This window comes from Dreissena polymorpha, chromosome 12 (assembly GCF_020536995.1).
Source record: "Dreissena polymorpha isolate Duluth1 chromosome 12, UMN_Dpol_1.0, whole genome shotgun sequence".
Classification (NCBI taxonomy): Eukaryota; Metazoa; Mollusca; class Bivalvia; order Myida; family Dreissenidae; genus Dreissena; species Dreissena polymorpha.
The window spans coordinates 9,922,541-9,943,892 of NC_068366.1; the positions used below are offsets into that span (position 1 = coordinate 9,922,541).

A 21,352-nucleotide genomic window follows, 5' to 3' on the forward strand; every position below is an offset into this window, starting at 1 on the left:
TGTTTTCATTCTGTCCAGCCAGTTTGTAAACCCCTATGAACCCTGTTGACCCTGCACTTTGACTGCCGAGGACTGTACATTTGTAAACCCCTGTGAACCCCATTGATCCTTCACTCTGACTGCCGAGGACTGTACATTTGTAAACCCTTGTGTACCCCAGTGATCCTTCACTCTGACTGCCGAGGACTGTACATTTGTAAACCCCTGTGAACCCCAGTGATCCATCACTCTGACTGCAGAGGACTGTACATTTGTAAACCCCTGTGAACCCCATTGATCCTTCACTCTGACTGCCAAGGACTGTACATTTGTAAACCCCTGTGAACTTCATTGATCCTTCACTCTGACTGCTGAGGACTGTACATTTGTAAACCCCTGTGAACCCCAGTGATCCTTCACTCTGACTGCCAAGACTGTACATTTGTAAACCCCTGTGAACCCCATTGATCCTTCACTCTGACTGCCGAGGACTGTACATTTGTAAACCCCTGTGAACCCCATTGATCCTTCACTCTGACTGCCGAGGACTGTTGTAAACCCCTGTGAACCCCATTGATCCTTCACTCTGACTGCCGAGGACTGTACATTTGAACGTTGCTCTGGGAAAACTGGATTTTAATGCATGTGTGTAAAAAGTGGTCCCAGATAAGCCTGCGCTTATATGCAATAAAGAATGTTGTCAATATTAAGCCTGTGCTGACTATACAGGCTAATATTCGATGACACTTTAGCACATGCTTTGAGCCCAGTTTTCCCAAAACGCGGCTCAAGTGTTTGTTGCTTTATCTATAAAACTGCAACTCAAACAAATCAACACCTTAACTCTATATATATACACAAATATACATATAAATTAGTGTGTTTTTTTAATTAAATTGGGGCCTGTGGGGACACCGATTCCCAATGGAAAAACGTATATATATTTACTAGGGATGGCATCGAATACCAATATCGGTATTCGAATGTTCGCAAATTCATTCCATCGAATATTCGAATATCCGCATAAAACGGCTGGATTGATTTTACCTTGTTATGTGTTAATTTCCATTGGTTTGTAAGTTATATCCGTTTGCTAAATACGAGGCTGTTTATTAACGTTGCTATCAAAAAATTGTATCGCTGTCGACTAATTTACAGGGGTGTCAATTGGCCTAAATCTTAAATCCTGAAAATCACCCTAGAATTTGGGGGACAGAGTCAAAAGAGTTTTAATTATTAATTAAATTATCTTTCCTTTGTAAACAAAATTCCAAAGGTCAATAATTTGTGTTGAAGATGACATTTTGTGACAAGAATGCTTAAAATAACCAAAACAATCCTCTGTTTTATATCAATATCAAAAATTTTCCTTGAGGGCTTAAATCCTGAATTCAGGAATAATCCTGAAAATTGACACCTCTGCTAATACTATGACCGATACTGTGATCGGGCACAAATAGAATGAAAAAAATAGTGTCATAGAATTTTATTTTTTAATGATTCCACAGATTTGTAACAGACCGCGCATATGTAAAACTAAGTTTACACACATAACACGTTGCGGTCTTCTTATCCACAGACCGTGTAAAGTATTCCATACTACCAAAGGGGCTGGTGGCATTTTCAGATTTGAATTATGATTCCTTGATGATTGTTTAGTTTATATCATCTGTTACTATTGAGTAATTCACATATTTAAATGTCTGTTCAAACTGTGATCACAAAAACTAAATTATTATTCACAAGTAAATTGAAGCCCTTAATTGGTACCTAATTTACAATCTACAGTTCGGGCTCTTTCTTATAGTAAGTATATTGCATTGCGCGATTTGAGTAATTCACACATTTTAATGGCTGTACATACTGTGATCACAAAACTTAATTATTATTCGCCAGTCAATTGAAATCGTTAATTGGCACCCCATTGGCAAACAACAGTTGGGGCCTTTCTTAGAGCGTGTATATTGCCTTGCGCAATTAACACTGATACAGGCCGCGTTATCAGTTTGACATGAAGAACGTCACGTCAAACATGTTACTCCCAGGTGATCTCGGTTGCTTTTTAGTAAGCGGTTCGCAGATCATTAAATATTGGTGAAATTACGTTTGGATAAAAATGCGAATATGCGTATATCATTTTTATTATTCGAATGCTGACCATTCAATCGAATATTCGAATAATTTTGCCATCCCTAATATTTACCCAAATGGAATCCAAAACTTCCCAATTGAAGGTTTAAAATAAAATAATAACAAGAAACTTACAAATAAATCTCAACATTTAGCTAGTTCATCTCCCCTCAAGCTCTATAAGTTAAACTGTAGTCAATTTATTCACATCACTTTAATTGCCAATGTTTTTAAACGGCTAAAACACAGTATTGGTGCTGATTTGCATTTTTTTATGTTATATCCATGGCTAAAAAAAATATACAAGATAGGAATTAATTTTAAAGGTCCACTACACTGGCATATACCCATCTTACTTTCCTTTCAAAGAGAAGAGACCCGGCCCCATTCCCAAAATGGTCCAAAACAACTGTAAATTATATCTCATACTAGTCCAGCCAATTCACCTGCAAATGTAGCAGCGGACTGCTGCAGACTCTGTAGCTGGCCCTTGTTACAGCCATACTTGCTGCACACAGCACCCAGGGGCATCTCCTGTACCAGGTCATGGAGCACTAAGCACGTGTAGAACCGCTTGTGTATCGCCAGCGTCTTCAACTGCTCGTAAGTCTTGTTAGGGATCCGGCCCCTAATGGCCTTGGCCAGGAAGGCTTCCGTGATCCCCACTAGCTCGGCAACCCGTTTCATGCCCGCTGAGAGGCTCTCCCAGATACTGAAGTACTGCAGCCAGTCTATGGTGTCTATCTGGGCGTAGATTGGGGTCACCTGGAGGTCAACATCAGGAAACAAAGAATTGCTGAAAGTATTGTGCGCTGCTTGAAAGGGGGATGATGGAAAGCTGGTCTGGACTGGTGACATTTTGTAATACTGTCAAATCATTCGTTGAACATATTTTTGTTAATTCCGTTGGTTAACTTATCCACAAATTTGACACAAACAAGTCAAAGGATTCCTCTTTATTTTTCAAATCAGAAATCCACAAATTTATGTATGCAAAAAGTCTGCTTTCGAAATAACCACACAATTTCATGCAGATAAATAAAAAATGATTTTACAGAAAATTGATAAATCTATGGCCATTTTAATTTGTCATTAAATATTAAAAAAAACACTAAAAATATTTCAACATTTTAAGTGTGGACCAATCAAGAGATGAAATAGGAGTCATCCTAGATTAGCCTGTGCAGTTCACAAATTTTCGGTTCTTATAATGGTATCTTTCATTTAAAGGAAGTCTCCCCTTAGAAAAATTCAAGTTTACACCAAGTTTTGTCCCTGAATAGCCTGTGTGTTCTGCACAGGCTATTCTGGGACCACTTTATATGCACATGGATTAAGCCCAGTTTATCAAGAACGCGGCTCAAATGTAAGGTCATAAGTCAAGGTAGTAACTTGTTTAGATATCAGAAGTACTTGTACCTGGTAGATAATATGCAGCTCATTCTCCAACACGAAGCATTGCCTGGCCCGCTGAAGCTCCGAGAACACCACGAGGCCCTCATCAGGGGATATGGAGGAGGAGAGAACTGCACATCCCAGCTGGGTCGGCACAAACCGCTGGGTTACCTCCCCTGGAGTGGGTGTTACATATATTTGAGCCTTGCTGTGGGAAAACTCAGCTCAATCAATGTGAGTAAAGTGTCATCCACGATTACAATCAATGTGGGTAAAGTGTCATCCACGATTAGCAATGGACAATTATTCCCGCTTTTATTGTATGTTTTGTGTGAAAGAAGTCTCATCATTAGCAAAAACATGGTTAAGGCGGAAAGTGTCATCCAAGGCTTATCTAAGATGACACTTTTTTTGCACTTACATCAAACCCCATTTTTCCAGGGTAAGACTCATACATTTAAATAAAATCTTTAAATAAAATAAAATTTCTTCAAAATGCATTATAACAAAAAAGTTAACAAACGCTGTTATAAAGAAATTACTTTCTGGGAGGGGCGGGGGTCAAAATTGTTTAACAATAATGTATAAAAATGTCTTGCCATGTTTGCATTATCATTCAAATTAAGTGCATCCTCTGTTAATATATTTCTTGGTATATAAATAAAATAAATAATGTCGATAAAAACTTCATTGAAACTGCTCCAAACAAACAACAGGAGCACCACATAATGGGTGCCAACGCTCGGCTGCGGTTTTGAATAAGTGAAAGCTTGTCAAATTATTTTTTTTGAGGTCACAGTGACCTTGACCTTTGACCTAGTGACCCAAAAATAGGTGTGACGTGTAGAACTCATCAAGGTGCATCTACATATGAAGTTTCAAAGTTATAAGTGGAAGCACTTTGATTAAAGAGCAAAATGTCAAGGTTTTAGCACAACGCGGACAGCGGACGACACGACGAACTGGCTATGACAATACCTCGGGTTTTCTCCGCATACAGCTGAGCTAAAAACACCTAAAACATGTCTGCATACACACAAAAAGCTATGTGACAATCTTCACTGACCATGTTTGTCTTTTCTTCTTGAACTGTATAAATAATAATACAAAAGGTTACCGTAAGATTCTTAAAAAAATAATTATTTAATTATAGGTGTTATTTGCCATGCTATACGTCACCCTAAAAAAGTGTTAGAACATTCGAGTTTTAAGAATTGATTTTAGTTTAAGACTGAAGTCTAAGAATTGCTTGGTGAATATGGGCCAAAATCATCTCATCACTGACCACTCTTGTCAGCTATCTTCTGCATGCAGACAAACTCGTTGTCCAGTAGGAACTGTATGCTCTCCTGGATCATGTTTCCAGTCCCGCCCTGGCCTGGCCACTCCCCGCACAGGCTTGTCCCCTGCCCCGCCATGGAGGAGGCCAGCAGGGTACAGGAGGCGTAGGTCTCCACGTCCCGGGGGCAGCCTGCCACCCCACTCACCACCACCTCCAGGATGGCTCGCTTCATGCTGGAACTTAGTGATTCTCCTACAGGGGAAATACACGTACAATGGATTGTAAAAGATCCACTTAAAAACACATCAACTGCATTAAATTAGGAAGAAGCTGAGCTCACACTGAACATTTAAAATGAGCCTTGCTATGGAAAAATAGGGCTTAATGCATGTGTGTAAAGTGTTGTCCCAGAATAGCCTGTGCCGTCTCACAAATGAGACATCTAGAGGCCCAGAACTCATTTAAGGGACAAAGGTTACAGCTGATTTATATCCCTGACACAACTCAATAAGATATGTCTACATTGGAGCCTTGGTTCTAATAAACTCAGAGCTCCAGATAAGGTTTTGTGAAATTCTTAAATTACTACCAGATTTTCAAAAAGAATTCTTAACTCTGAAATTTTATTCTTAACGTTACTACTAAGTTTTGGAAAATAATTCTTATTTTTTATAAATGACCTAAAAATAAATAATAATGGTTCTTTTCATGCAAAAAAATCAAAATAAACATACTAGCAACTTTATTTATACGAGTTAAGCAGTGTCTTTTTAGTATTATACAATTTTATTTTTCAAATTGCATGCCTTAGATGAATTTTTACATATTTCACAATTAAAACGGGTCTCCCCTTCAATCTTTTCAACGATTAGCCACGGGACTTGTCCCTTCAACTCGTTCAATGTTTTTTTGTGTGTTTAAATTTGGACCCGTCGTGTCGCGTTTTTGTTTAGCTTTTCCGACTGTGTCGGAAACTAAACATACAACATCGTATAAGATCATTTCTATAATGTCTTTCTAAACATTTAACTTCGGCTCACTTTGCGTACAAGCATGTTTTTGGACGCTTTGCAGTTTTTAGGACGCTCTCTGGGCGCCGCCATTGTTTTTTGACAGATAGACTGTATACGACGCTTTTATTGGAAAAAATGCGCTTTGTTAAATAAACCCGATAACCATTCTATATAAGCACCGCAAAGATCTTTAATACTCGAAAAGAACTCAATAAAAATCGATACGAACCGATGTAAAAATAATATTCGTAACTTGATTTTGTAATTCTTAATGGTACGACAAGATTTTAAAATAAATACGTAACGGACTTGAAAATAATTCGTAATTACAAAAATACGACCCTTATCTGGAGCTCTGAAACTGGAATTGAGAGTAAAGGTCGTCCAAGATTAGCCGATGCAGTCCTCACAGGCAGATCAGGTATGACACTATCAGCTTTTAAGGAAATGTTTGTTTTAAGGAAGTCTCTTTTAAACGAAAACGAAAGTACAGTTTAGGCTGAAAGTGTTGACCCTTATAAGCGTAAGCAAGATGCGCAGGCTAATATAGAACAACACTTGACGCAGATGCATTAAGCCCAGTTTTCCCAGAACGAGGCTTATTTGCATACAAGTATTCAGCCCAGTACCTTCATTCCTGACCAGCGTGCTGTGTACAGGTGGTAGGGCCCCCCTCACGAGGGCCTCGGCCTTGGGTCTGTCTGCAGCCTTACATAGCAGAATGCTCTCCCCTGAAACAGCACAAATAAAACCTGGTTTTCATCTCAGGTAACAAGATTGCAATGCTCTTAAAAACTGGGCTTAAACTGTGTAGTCTACACAGGCTTTTCAGGGACAACAATTTCTGCCAAAACTGGATTTATAATTAGAAGAGAATTTCTTTTAAATAAAATACCATTGAGAAGATATTGTTGTACTTTTAAGCCTGTCCGTATACAGGATTTGTCTTTAGAAGTAACCTCTTTTAAATGTAAAATACCATAAGAGCAGAAAATGTCGTCCCTGATAAGCCAGTGCACACTGCACAGTTTAATCTGGGACGACACTATATGCACATGCATTAAGCCCTGTTTTCTCACAACAAGGCTCCAAGGGGTCCCTTGAGAGTCAATCTGATATTGATTTGTGAAGAATGTAGATCAGTTTCTGCTCATCCTAGCATGGAAGAATCACAAGCCTCTTTATTATTTTGTAATGTGTAATTAATAAACACCAGTCAATGTGATGTAACTCAATTATGGTTTAGATGACCTCCAACAGTTCTAAATAAACAGAATAGCAATGGCTTATGTCAAGAATACTCATCAACATTAAGGCATAATTATTTAATTAAAATATTCAAACTTGCATTTAAAAAATCTTTATTTATATTTGGTATTTAAACATTCAAAACAAAACAAACTTCAAATCAACCTACCAAAGACTTCATGTCAGCATTGACACTTTTAATTTCACAACTCATCATTTACATATAACTCATATTTCACTCTTCAAGAAATGTGAGTGTAGATGTCTGCCCCTAACCTGCTGTGTCGACCCCTTTTCTGCCAGCTCGCCCAATCATCTGCTTGTAAGTGAGGAAATCGATCATTTGACCACCGTGGAAGACCGGGGTGCGTATGAGGACCCTGCGCGCAGGCAAGTTGACCCCTGACGACAGGGTGGAGGTAGCAACCAGCACCTTCAGTATGCCCTGACGGAACGCCCCCTCTATGATGTCTCGCTCGTCAAACGTAAGACCTGGCAATGAGATGCAGCTATATGCACATTTAATTTAGTCGCACTCTGGGAAAATGGGGCTTAATGCATGTGGTTAAAATGTTGTCCCACAGGGCCTAATCAGCGATGACACTTTGCTATTTCAAGGTATTTTTTGTTTAAAGGAAGTCTCTTTTAAGCAAAATCCATTTAAAGCCAAAAGTGTTGTGTGTGGACTGCAAAGGTTAATCTGGGACGACAATACGCATATGCATTAAGCAAAGATTTCTCAGAGTGCAGCTCAGGTATAGATCCTACTGTCTGACTTACAGGCTTGCTAATAAGGAAGAAAACTATTAGCATTTCAGGGGAAACAAATCTGCTAATCTTTTGCAAAATAATCTTAATATTTGTATCAGTTCATTTAGATATCACATCTTAAGCATATTTATTTTGCAAAAAAAGGGCACTAAGCATGTAAAGTCTAAATGAAAAGCAGTGTAAGAAAACTTACCCTTCAACAATTCTCTCTTAGAAAACAATTGACACATTTATACCACTTTAGGGAAACAAGGCTGCATCTATCAGAAGATAGGTACTTGTGGTTTTTACACATTGAAAAACATCATAACATGTTACTTTTTCTTCACACTTGCATGGTGGTAGCAAACACCGTACTGTACAGCGCAGGCCAGGACAGAGTAAGGCCATCTGGATTATTAGTATAATGTAACCTGTAATGATAGTGGTAGGCTATACCGCACCATTCATACCTGCATGGTGGAAGGCTACACCGTACTGTACATACCTGTATGGTGGTAGGCTACACCGTACTGTACATACCTGTATGGTGATAAGCTACACCGTACTGTACATACCTGCAGGGCGGTAGGCTACACCATACTGTACATACCTGCATGGTGGTAGGCTACACCATACTGTACATACCTGCATGGTGGTATGCTACACCATACTGTACATACCTGCATGGTGGTAGGCCACACTGTACTGTACATACCTGCATGGTGGTAGGCTACACAGTAATGTACATACCTGCATGGTAGTAGGCTACATCATACTGTACATACCTGCATGGTGGTAGGCTACACCGTACTGTACAGTGCGGGCCAGGACAGAGTCAAGTCCTACAGGGGTCCTCCTCAGCTGCTCGAGGGTGTCCAGCAGGGTCCTGGGGTCTAGAGGCAGCACCAGCACATCACTGGCCCCTTCCTCTTATATGTACAGGTATGGAAAGTTTAAGTTTCAGTAATGATAAGCAATCTACTTTATTGATTTGTTCAATCTAAGAATGCTCTTTAATCATAGATAAAGGGGTTCTCTATTATTATTTGGTAACAAATTTCAGGATAAAAGCCCCTGTGACTTTTTGATCTGATGACCTCAAATTGTGTCACCTTCCTATCCACCCATGTAAGCACTCTACCAATATGCATGATTGTGGGTAAAAGCGATCTCAAGACATTGTGCCAAAATGAATTTCTTGTTACATGCCCCTGTGACCTTAAACTTTGACCTGATGGCCTCAAAGTTATTCTTTATTTCCAAGTAAATGGCATACACATTGCAATGTATAGGTCAAAGTGTTTTTTAGGTATCATGCAGAAAAAAAAGATACAAGTTTGTGAGTTCTTGATCTTTGACCCTGTGACCTCAAAAACAAATGGCGCTTTTTTCCCTCACAAGTAGCCAGTATATCAGTTTGCATGATCACAGGGCAAAGCATTCTCAAAATAAAGTGCTAACACAAATTTACTTTTACAAACCCCTGTCATCTTGACCTCAAAATCAATAGAAGTCTTGCCTTTTGGAAGAGAAAACACTTTTCAAATTTGCATGATAGTACAAAGCTTTCTACAGAAATTTTGCAGAAACAAGTTTTACATTACAAGCCCCTGTGACGTTCAGCTTTGACCGCAAAATCAATAGGTGTTTTCCTACTATCCCATAAAACTATCACACCAATGTCCAAGGTAGTAGGTCAAAGCGTTCTTAAAATATAACACAGAAAAAATGGTCTTCAGATTGACATACAGACCTACCATTCAACTGACAGGTGGAAAGAAATATTTCTCCTCTTCTTCGAAGGAAGGCATAATTTAATTGTAAGAAAATTAAATAAGGAATTTTCTTAAGCCATGTAGAAAACACAATTCTGGACAGCCATAATTATTCAAGACATTTTGTCACGTAAGATTAACATCGGTGATTTCATACTACTTCCTTTTTACAAAAAAACTGTTTTAAGTCATTTAACATTGTACAAAACATGGAGGATTGGATTTTGCACTTCTAACCCCTTTTCTCAGTATACCTGGTTGCTTGTGCACTGCTAGTGACGGGTCCCTTAGCAACCTGTAGAGTTCCCTGGCAACCTGCTCAGCAAGGCTCTCACACCAGTTCTTGGTGGGACAGAATATCAGGATGGAGTGACCTCCCCTCATTGTCTCTATGCACAGTGGAACAACATGGTCCTCATCTCCCTGTAGATAGAAAGATACCAACTGTCACATTCTTAGTACCATATAGCAATTGTTGTTGTTTTTCTTATAAGGAATGTGGTTTGTTTTGGACTCACTCGCTGAAGGTAACTCTCATTTTTGCCCCCGTCAAACTTGCTTGGTTTTAGTTCCAGTTTTTATTTCTTGTTATATAATTTTTCCAAAAGAAAAAATCCAAGAAGGCTTTTGCATTTATAAATAACTTAAATAGATGTATGTATTGTTTGCTTTGTTGTTGTGGTAAGAAATTGAAAAATAAAACACACCGCCAAGATGGTACAATTGATGTGACACTTTGTGTTAATTATTTATATGACTTTGTAGCAAAACATTTGATAAACGTTCTGTAACAAAGTAAGAAACAAAACATACAATCATGCTGATCTAAAAAAATAAATCCCCTTTTGTCATTTCACTTCCCATTCGAAGCAACCTTTCACCATTGCTGAAATGGTGAAACAAAAAGAAATTCTATCTTACAAGCCAGTGGACTGCAGCAAAACCGAACCATTAAAATAACAGTTTTCAGATGACACCCATGCAAAGTTACAGTAATGACGTTACAAGGACACAAGATTTCACCTTGACAGCGTACTTCACGTCAACTTCACGCAGCGGTTTCATCTCTGAGTCAAACACCTGGTTCCCGATCTTGACGCACTCTGCGAGGGGAACTGGGCGGAAGTCCGTGCGGTAGAGGTCGGCGTGCAGCCAGCGTGCCAGAAGGTCAAGGTTTGGAAGAGTGGCACTCATGCCCACTATCTGGATGGAAGGGGGTGTAACTGTACTGAAAAATGTTAGGTCAAGTTCTGGGAAAACTGGACTTAATGCATGTGAAACAAGGATATCAGTGAAACTGATGGATGCTCCCCAATGATGCGCTTTGTCAATCTATGTGTTAATAACAACCTCAAAAAATCTATTATTAGCCTCGATGACCTTGACCCCAGTGACCTCAAACCTCATCAAAAGGTAGAGGTCCATGCAAGTTACCTACATGGCAAATATTGAGATCGGTAAAGAGTTGAAGGTGTTATGAGAAACTGTAAAAAAGTGTGAATCTATTATTAGCCTCGGTGACCTTGACACCAGTGACCTCAAACCTCATCAAAAGGTAGAGGACCATGCAAGGTACCTACATGCCAAATATGAAAGAGATTGGTAAGTATTGAAGGTGCTATGAGAAACTGTAACAAAAGTGTGACGGAAAAATGTATTATTAGCCTCGGTGACCTTGACCTTGACCCCAGTGACCTCAAACCTCATCAAAAGGTAGAGGTCCATGCAAGGTAACTACATGCCAAATATGAAAGAGATCGGTAAAGTATTGAAGGTGATATGAGAAACTGTAACAAAAGTGTGACGGAAAAATGTATTATTAGCCTTGGTGACCTTGACCCCGGTGACATTAAACCTCATCAAAAGGCAGAGTTCCATGCAAGGTACCTACATGCAAAATATGAAGGAAAGCGGTTAAGTATTGAAGGTGCTATGAGAAACGGTAACAAAAGTGTGACTAAAGGAAGTAAGGATGTAAGGAAGTAAGGAACTACAAACTGGCAACTATATGCAAACCAAAATATTTCGGGAAGCATAAAAAAGTGTCATCACAGATTAGCCTGTTCTGTCTGCACAGGCTAAAAAGGGACCCACTTTCCCCTTTTACGGAATTTTTCATTTAAAGAAAGCCTCTTCTATAGAAAAATCAAGTTTAAGCAGAAAGTGTCGTCCCTGATTATGTGGTGTGAACTGCAAAGGCTAATCTAGGATAACACTTAAGGCACATGAATTAACCCCAGTTTTTCCAGTTGAGGCTAAAATGCACTAACTAGCTTATATATTTGCCTTTTCAACAGTGTTTCAGTCATATCATAAAGGTCAGTTAAATCAATCACACTTTTTCCTTGGATGGCAGATCTAGCAGTACCAGGTGCACATACCCATGCCACTAACTGGCAACTGACCTACTGCAATCAGAGGTAGGGGGGAGAGGGTGAATGGACATAGAAAGGATTTGATGACCAATCACCACACAAATCATGTTGGCAGGCTATTATGTTGCCAGGCTGGGGATTGAACCCACTATGCTCGGATTTATTGTCAAGCGCTCTACCAAATAGCTAGCTGGCACAACTACTCTAATATTCCAAGTACAAAACACAATTACAATATTAAAGATATTAGTTTGAATACTTTGATATATTTATTTCAGCATTCTTGGTTTGTGATGTTATATGTGAGATAGTTGAACAATCTGCTAAGGTTACAAGGTACTTAAACTTTATGGTCTTGATTTCTGATGTTTATTATAAGAGCACTTATTAACAGACATGTAAAATGGTTGAGCAACTTGCTACGTTAACAAGGTTACAAGGCACTTATCCTTCCAAATAAGTTTTATCATGCAAAATATTTAGTGTTTTAATGAAACTACAACGTGATATCAGCCTGACCTACCCGTCTGGTCCCTGTTGCCGTCGACTACACATGTAGGTGACCTTGGTCAGGAGAAGCTCCAGCAGGTATCCACGGCTACGGTCGCCAATCAGATGGAGCTCATCAACGACTATGATACCTGTATGAGGTGGGAAAATATGCATGGAGCTTTGCTCTGGGAAAATGGGGCTTAATGGATTTGCGTAAAGTGTTGCCCAGATTTGTCTGAGATTACATTTATTACCTACACTGGATATTTTTTTTAGCAGAGATCTTCTTTAAACTGAAATTTCATAAACTCAGAAAGTGTCGTCACAGGCAAATCTTGAACAACACTAAAACGCACATGCATTAAGCCCCATTTTCCTGATATGTTTTAAATAGTACAGTGGTCACCAAACTACCTAATTAACAAACTGTAAATATTAGGAAATAAGATGCTGTATTGAATAAACAAATATGCTCAACCCCATGTTCCAACCTTTGGTAATTTAGGACATCCATTTGAAAAATTATAAGTCTGTGCGACAGCTATTTGAAGTCTTGTTTTCATATGGAATTGGAAACATTGTTTTGGAGTGTGTTTTTATTATATATACATGTATGTTTTGTAACATCATAGTTTGGTTATTATTTTAGATACTTTATATATATATAAAAGAAATCAAATTGACATAAATATTGTATTAATTTTTGTAAGTGAATTACACATTGTGAAAATGTGCTTGCATGTACAAACACATTCATGAATGTATATTTCTCGCAAAATCCATTTTAATCACACATTCCAACATTTTTTTTAGCTCTAAGGGAGTGTTAGTTAAGTGTTTTGTCAAAGTGAAATTCAGTGATCTGGGTAAAAAAGAAATGACAACAATTTCCAGCACAGAGAAGGATCAATATACCTCTTGTATCAATATGTCAATGGTAAAAGAAAAATTGTACAAAAATTCACCGCTCAGCAGTTACAGTCAAAACACAAGGATATTTATTATGAACATTATAAGTTAACCTATATATGCTTGCTAGAAGACATGAAAGTAACAATAAATTAATCCAGTTTGAGAAAAGTACAAACAAAATTTCAATGTCATAAGTATGTTACATTTTACCAAAGATGGCATTTATAAGAAGGAAGAGTACAATGAATTGCTGAAAAAAAAAATCAACATAGTTTATCTGATTTTCTATGAATATGGCCCTCATAAAAAGATGACAACAACTGCAGAAGGTCACAAAATTAACAAGAAGGTCTAGTTTTGTAAATATAAGTCTCTTTCTGGGAAAACTGGGCTGCATGCATGTGCTTAAAGTGTCATCAAAGATTAGCATAAACAGTCTGCACAGGCTAATCAGGGACAATAGTTTCCCACTTAACTGGATTTTTGCAAAGAACCAAAAATACAACAAAAGCGTCGCCCCTGATGAGCCTGTGCAGACTTAACTCTTGATGCACATGCATTAAGCCCCATTATCCCACAGCAAGGCTCATTTAGAAAATACAATTTCAACAACATCTCTTTTAGTACCAATGGTGTCCAGTTTGTTGTCCTCTAGAAGCCTGTTGATGAGGCTGTTGCCTTTCTCAATGGTGCAGACTGCAATGTCTGTCCCACTGAAGCCCCCGGGCGGTGAGTAGTGGCCCATGAACCCACCCACTCTCACACCTGCATCTTGGAACAGCTCCTGTGGGAGACAGGAACTGAGTGGTCAGTAGTGACCAATTAACCCACCCACCCTCACATCCGCGTCTTGAAACAGCTCCTGTGGGAGACAGGCATCGAGTGGTCAGTAGTGACCCATGAACCCACCCACCCTCACACCCACATCTTGTAAAAGCTCCTGTGGAACAGACACTGAGTGGTCAGTAGTGACCCATGAACCCCCCCCCCCCCTCACACCAGCATCCTGGAACAGCTCCTGTGGGAGACAGACACTGAGTGGTCCGAAGTGACCCATGAACCCACCCACCAGGGTTCCCAGCTTTTTGTATGAACAAAATTCCCTGATTTTGCCCTGATTTTTCCCTTATGGAAAATACAAATTCCAGGATCATAATTTAGACATATTTCTTGTTTTAGACACCCTAAATAAATAGCAGTTGCAGACAATAACATGTATTATATTTATGTCATTGTATAGCAATGGCCGTCCATCTCCCCTCACAGCCATCCTAGAGAAAGAAGTAGGTATTTACTTATAGTACACTAAGCTACATGTATACTACAAAGCAACCATAGCCATGCAGATGAATCGATTTGCTATTTTAATTGTATGGACTTTTCTACACAAGTCGGGAAAGTCTGACCAAACAAAATTCCCTGATTTTTCCCTGCCATGTTGGCTGGGAACCCTGCCCACCCTCACACCCGCATCTTGGAACAGCTCCTATGGGAGACAGACACTGAGTGGTCAGAAGTGATCCATGAACCCACCCACCCTCACACTCCCATGAACGCCCCCACCCTCACACCTGCGTCCTGGAACAGCTCCTGTGGGAGACAGACACTGAGTGGTCAGTAGTGACCCATGAACCCACCCACCCTCACACTCCCATGAACCCACCCACCCCCACACCTGCGTCCTGGAACAGCTCCTGTGGGAGACAGACACTGAGTGGTCAGTAGTGACCCATGAACCCACCTACCCTCACACTCCCATGAACCCACCCACCCTCACACAGCTCCTGTGAGGGATAGAGCATTAACTTGTTGGCAAACACAAACATTGCCCAGCAGGGACTTTCTCCATCTTTGTGAAGCAGACCTTGGCCCTTCTAATTGTGAATAAATGAGTTCAAAAATGTTAAAAAATGTATTTCAAACTTTTCAAATTAGAGTCACAAACTTTCTTTAAGTGTTAAATATTTTGTGTGTGCAAATTTCGCAAAATTGTGTAAAACATCCATTCTACAAGATAAAAAAGCCCTTCTTTATCTTGAACTAAATTTCAACCTTTAAATAGTGACCAACTAGAATGCTTCATGCTGTTGATTTAATAATCTAGATTTATACTGTTCATAGACTTAGGGGAAAAAAGTTTGTTTTTTATTTAAAGTGCAATCACTGACGTGCAAATCCACATGCATTACATAATTTATTGTTCTACCAGAAAACAATAAATACTGCACGTGTCTTGTTTATGTTTATGAACATCTTCTCTCTTTAACTCATCCTTAGCTAGAACATTTTCTCTCTCTAACTCTCCTGTAGGTAGAACATTTTCTCTTTAGCTCATTCGTAGGTAGAACATTTTCTCTCTCTAACTCACCTGTAGGTAGAACATTTTCTCTCGTGTGACCGACACAAAGGGCAGGATGATGACAGCCTTCCTCCGTGTCTCCAGGACTCTCTTAAGCACCAGCAACTCTGCCACCATCGTCTTGCCAGCACTGGTAGGGGCCGAGTACACAAGGTTACCCCCACCTATATATATATACAGCAAAAACACTAAAGCCTTGTTCTGAGAAAACTGGGCATAATGCATGTGTGCAAAGTGTCATCAAAGATAAGCCTGTGATGTTAATATGAAAAAAGTTATCCTCAGCCGAAACACTTTTAATAATTTTCTGTGGGCCAATTTTTTTTTTTAAATACACAATGTTATTTATAAATATTCTTTAGCTAGATACAAACACCAATAAAACAACATGTAATAGTTGACAGTGAAAGCAAATTTTATTTGAGCCTCAATGAAGAAAAAAAGAGTTCAATGCATGTGCGTAGATTCTTTTCACTGATTAACTTGTTTAGTGTGCACAGACTAATAGGATACAACACTTTCCACTTGCAGGGCATTTTTTGTTAAAGTGAAGTTTCCTTTTAGCGAATATCCAGTTAAGACAGAAAATGTTACACTTTTATAGGCAAAAACTAGATTTTCAGTAAGTAGTGTAAAGTGTCGTCAGTGATAAGGGACAACAATTTTAGCGCACATGAATTAAGCATCATTTTCTCACAGCAAGACTTCTATCTTCTATGCATATCACTTAAATACAGCTACTCACTGAGTACGTTTCCAAGCATGAGACACTCAGCCTGCCATTGGAACATGTGTGTGATGCCTCGGGCTGCGTACTGGTTCAACACCACCGCCGGGAGGCCCCAGGATGACAGGGCCAGGCTGTCCTGGTCTACAACTGCACAGAAATAGGAGAGATTATATGTGCGCCTTGCTCTGGGAAAACAGGGTTTAATGCATGTGTGTAAAGTGGCGTCCTAGATTAGCCTGTGCAGGCCACACAGGCTTATCAGGAACAACACTGTCTGCTTTCATGGTATTATTTGTTTAAAGGAAGTATGTTCTTAACAAAAACCAGTTAAATAGGAAAGTGTTGTCTCTGATTAGTGATTAGCCTGTGACGAGTGCACAGGATAATCATTGATGACACTTAACGCACAAGCAATTAGCCCCTTTTTTTTTAGGGCGTTAGACATATAGTTTTAAAAGTTGATGTTTGTTTGCCAAAGGTATAAGTTTTTTGTTGATTATTATTTTGCTACACGCTCAAATCATTGGTTTTTATTGAATTTTTAACAATTTTATATTAAGACAGACAAATGCATGTAGTCAGATCTTATTTTTGATTGCATAACATAGACCTAATCCACTGCAAATAAATAAGTACAACCTGTTATAATAACCCATAACAGGCACTTTTCCAATCCAGGAAACAAATCCAAATTGCCAAATTTCCCAGACGGAAGGAAAGTCGTATCAATTTTGTTCAAAACGTGAATTTTCTTCATGTGAATAAATATAATGAGCAGTGAAACTTAACATTTCATCAAAAAGGCATAAATATATAATGATGGGTTTGTGCAATTACCCAGCAATAAAAAAGACCCATAATTCCCAAATTGAAGATTAAATCATACTATTTTTCCCTATTTCAATTTTTTTTTCAATTAATTTTTCCCAAGTGGTGTGATACAGGTACTTTTCCCAATTGGGCCAAAAAAAAGTTGAAATACATTAAACTACTTGCCTACAAGCCTCCAGTCTTATACTACTTGTACAAGAGGATTATGAACAATTAACAATTACCAGGCATGATGGTGGAGGTGGCAGCTTGGTTCAAACCCAGCCTTTTTCTAGGAAATAGACTTCTCTCATCGTCTGCAAGACTTGAACTTTCCAATGTTTGGTGCTCTTGTTGGCCTATGTCTGAGCCATGTCGGAGATTTTCTGATTTTGGTGACTTTTCAGCTTTCTTTCTCTCCAATTTTGACTCGTCAATGCTTTCATTGTCAACGCACAAAGACTTAAAGAAGTCACTTTTATCTCCTGATGTGTCTCTGTCTGCACTCACAGCTGTTTCTGGAGATGTTACAGTATTTAGGATCTGCTTTCTGTTGTTCTTGCTGCTGTTTCGCTGACTCCTTCTGGGAGTGGACAGTGGGGCAGACTCTGCTGCTCTCTCATTTCGAGGCTTCTTAGAGTCAGATAAGTTTTTGGTTTTTGCCTTTTTTGCATCAGTTGGACTGTCCTTATTTTCTTTTGTAGTACTTTGATTATTTCTGAATATCTGAGGCGTAGATATATCGACAGGGCTGGCGAAAGAAAGATCATGGAAGGAGGGCTGATGGTCAGAAACTCTAGACATGGATGCAGTCTTTCGAGTGACTGGAGTAGTAGCTACTATCCTGGCAGTTTTGTCACTTTGTACACATTGCTTTGTATGGTTTGTTTGCTTTAAATTAGTGTTAGACTTAATATCCACTTTGGTACTAAATTGCGTTACTACATTCTTCTCAATTTGTTTTCCTATATCATCTATTTTGTGTACATTATTACCTTGAATGCTTTGCCGTCCATTAAGACCAGAAACTGCTGTCTGTTTAACACCCTTGGAGTTACTTTGCACTGATTTTGTAAGCACAGATGTATGGATGCTGCCAGTATTTGGATTGCCGTGGACTTGTTTTGATTCTGTTTTACCACCTGTACAGGCTTTAGAGACAGCAATATTTCCCTGTTTATTTTCTGATGTAACCAATGCTGCCCCCTGAGGCGCTGGTATGGCAGTCTTATAGTTCTGCTCAATCTTGTCCAGGGCTGATACCAGGTTGGGGTCATTTTCAAGGTCACAAAAGGAGGAACTAAAATACAGGTCTGGTTGATGAGTTAACCCCACCTAGAAGTAAAGAATGATGCTGATATAATATATTAGCAATATTCTTGGAAGACAGGGATTAATTCATGTGCACAAAGTGTTGTCCCAGATAAGCCTGTGCAATCCACACAGGCTAATCCAGGATGACACTTTCCACTGTTCTGGTATTTTTCTTAAAAAGGAAGTCTCTTCTTTGTTAATATCCAGGTATAGCAGAAAGTGTCGTCCCTGATAAGCCTGTGCAGACGGCATGGGCTTATCTAGGACAACACTTAACACACATGCATTAAGCCTGGTTTTCATAGAGTGAATCCCATATCAACAGTGCAACACCTATGGACACCCGTTCATGCAGGTCGACAGGGCAATGAAGCTGCAGACGAACTAGCAAAAGAAGGAGCCAAAGAAGCCGATGTAATGCCAGAAGACTCCAGGACAACAACTATTCAAGAAGTGAAAGGAGCATGTCCCGCATGATCAAGTGGCAAAAACATTGGGAGAACTCATCTACCGGTAGGACTTTCTAAGAGTTCTTTCCATCAGTCGAGCAAAAGCGACAACTTGACCACCCAGATAAGGCAACATATGGCGTGATCCTGCAGCTACAGACAGGGTACTCAATCCTTAATGCACATCTCAACAGGGTTGGCATCAATGTCTCATCACTGTGCGCATGTGGAGCCCTGGAGACTACAGAGCATCTCCTCCTGGAATGCTGCATCCATGAAAAACACTGGGACGAGCTCTTTAAATCACTACGCAAACTATATGAAGTTACAGCGCTTAATATCAAGACACTACTCAAAACAGACGAGCACCTCTACATACCAGGCTGGAGAGAGACTATTACATCTGAACTGTCCAAATATGTCAAAGCCACAGGCAGATTCATGATAAAACAGCCAGCCAGCGATCAACCCCGATCCGACATCCACAACTAAGTCAAAAAAATACATGAGAGAAAATTACCTGTGTGGAATATATAAAAAGAGACAAATGTATATCAAGAGACACTTGTGACCAAGAGTATGTGGATCAAGAATCATATCTTTAAGGTATAGAGCAGTAACACTGGGATAAAGTATGTGTTCAATAAATACCGGTACACAGGATGATTAAATCTGACACTTTCCTTTGCTGTATATTTGATGTTCAGTATAAACTTTATTGAATAGAAAACAAAATACAAGCATAAGTGTTATCCTTGCTGTCCCTTTGCGCTCTAAGATTGAAATTGAAATATTAAGCCTTGATGTTGTTATTTACAGACTCAATTCTGCTTGGTGGGGAAATCAATTCATGCTACAAAATGTATTGCCTTGCTGATGCATAAGCAAGTGAACAAGAGTGCAAAAGTACTGTAGGGACAAATTTCTTATATAGAACAGATTATGTCAAAGTTGGTTTTTTTGGTTTAAATTCAGGGTATACTGGCCCCATTCCAAATAAAAAAGTATATATTTTCCTAAATGGGACCTCTACATTCCCATTTTGAAGGTTTCCAAAAAAAGAAATCCCAATCCCGGCCCAATTCCCAAAATGATGGAAAAAAAAACAACTGACCGTAAGTTTTTTTATTTTTTTAATGCATAAGAACACAACTTCATAATTTGAAGTAAAGATCTCAGTTTCACATAAATCATGTGTAACGTTACTGAAATTAAGAAAGATTGGTGATTAGCTGGGTATGCAAACTAGGAAGAAAACTCTCGTTGACAGCAAGAGGTCCCCGCTGAAGTACCCGATTGACTGCACAATTATTACCACCCTGCGACCCGTTAATCTGGCCCCAATGAATATAAATATATATATATCTACATGTGATAACATTTATTACAATCACACTGACCTTGGCAAGTTTAACATCTGTCTGCACATTGCTGCAAAAACAAAAGGTATTGTTATACTTATAGGTGTATACATTTTGTAAGACATAATACATAAACTATGACAGTGAGTTGGTCTGTATGTGTGTGTGACAAAAGCTTATAACATACTTCAAACATGTAAACTATCTAATACTGTGGAATCTTCTAGAGCACATGGAGGGAGTCAGAAGAGCACTGTGAAAACACTGTAGAAATGGGAATCTTTTAAGAATTGGCACATGTGTTATTTGTCGAAGATAAAATTTGTCATGAGGAATTTCAATATCTCAATTTATCCTTCCTCTGTTGCAAACATTGACCAAATAATGCAGGGTCGAATAAATTTTCCTATCTCCGGTCAACAGGAAGTAGTGTATTCCTACGCACGCTGTAACAATTAACATGTTCTAATATTTGACCTTTGAAATTTATTGGGACACATCATGAATGTTATCGTTATATTGTATATCATACTTTTTAAAAATATATTACCAAACCAGCTTTCTGTATTTTTTATTTTAATTTACTTGATTAAGCAATTTATGACGTATCTAGTGTGACGTCATTACTCAGACGAAACATACTATCTTGTTTCTCTCAGGATTTTAGGGGCAACAATTTTGACATGGTGTTTTAACAGTATTTTTTAAAATATTTTTAAAGCATCAAACGAATCATAAACTTATTTCGGATTGTGTGTTTGCCATTCATAATTGTTAACTTCGATAGGAATAAAATCATTTGCTACGGCAGAATTACAATTTTGTAAATCGGGTTTTGGGTCAGAGTGGTTAGCATTCGATACAAACGCTATCAAAAAGTAGTGTGGTTTAAAATACATTTCGATAATAGGGATGGAAAAAAAAGAAAATAGATTTCGACAAAGGGATGGAAGAACAGAAAATGAATGTGTATAT

General features: G+C 38.8%; 1 protein-coding gene across 1 annotated transcript in view; it reads right to left on the reverse strand.

Annotated features, from left to right (window-relative positions):
* LOC127852202 (DNA polymerase theta-like) overlaps positions 1–21,352 on the reverse strand; it is a 53,753-nt gene that overhangs the window by 25,226 nt on the left and 7,175 nt on the right. The window contains exons 4-17 of the mRNA XM_052386076.1: positions 20,417–20,447; positions 17,499–18,588; positions 16,459–16,590; positions 15,723–15,877; positions 13,982–14,138; positions 12,474–12,591; positions 10,599–10,803; positions 9,830–9,998; positions 8,586–8,729; positions 7,324–7,539; positions 6,429–6,530; positions 4,790–5,038; positions 3,529–3,680; positions 2,556–2,874 (exon numbers count right to left, since the gene is read on the reverse strand). Coding sequence (XP_052242036.1) covers positions 2,556–2,874; positions 3,529–3,680; positions 4,790–5,038; positions 6,429–6,530; positions 7,324–7,539; positions 8,586–8,729; positions 9,830–9,998; positions 10,599–10,803; positions 12,474–12,591; positions 13,982–14,138; positions 15,723–15,877; positions 16,459–16,590; positions 17,499–18,588; positions 20,417–20,447 — 3,239 coding nt within the window. The remainder of the gene's footprint in view (positions 1–2,555; positions 2,875–3,528; positions 3,681–4,789; positions 5,039–6,428; positions 6,531–7,323; positions 7,540–8,585; positions 8,730–9,829; positions 9,999–10,598; positions 10,804–12,473; positions 12,592–13,981; positions 14,139–15,722; positions 15,878–16,458; positions 16,591–17,498; positions 18,589–20,416; positions 20,448–21,352) is intronic.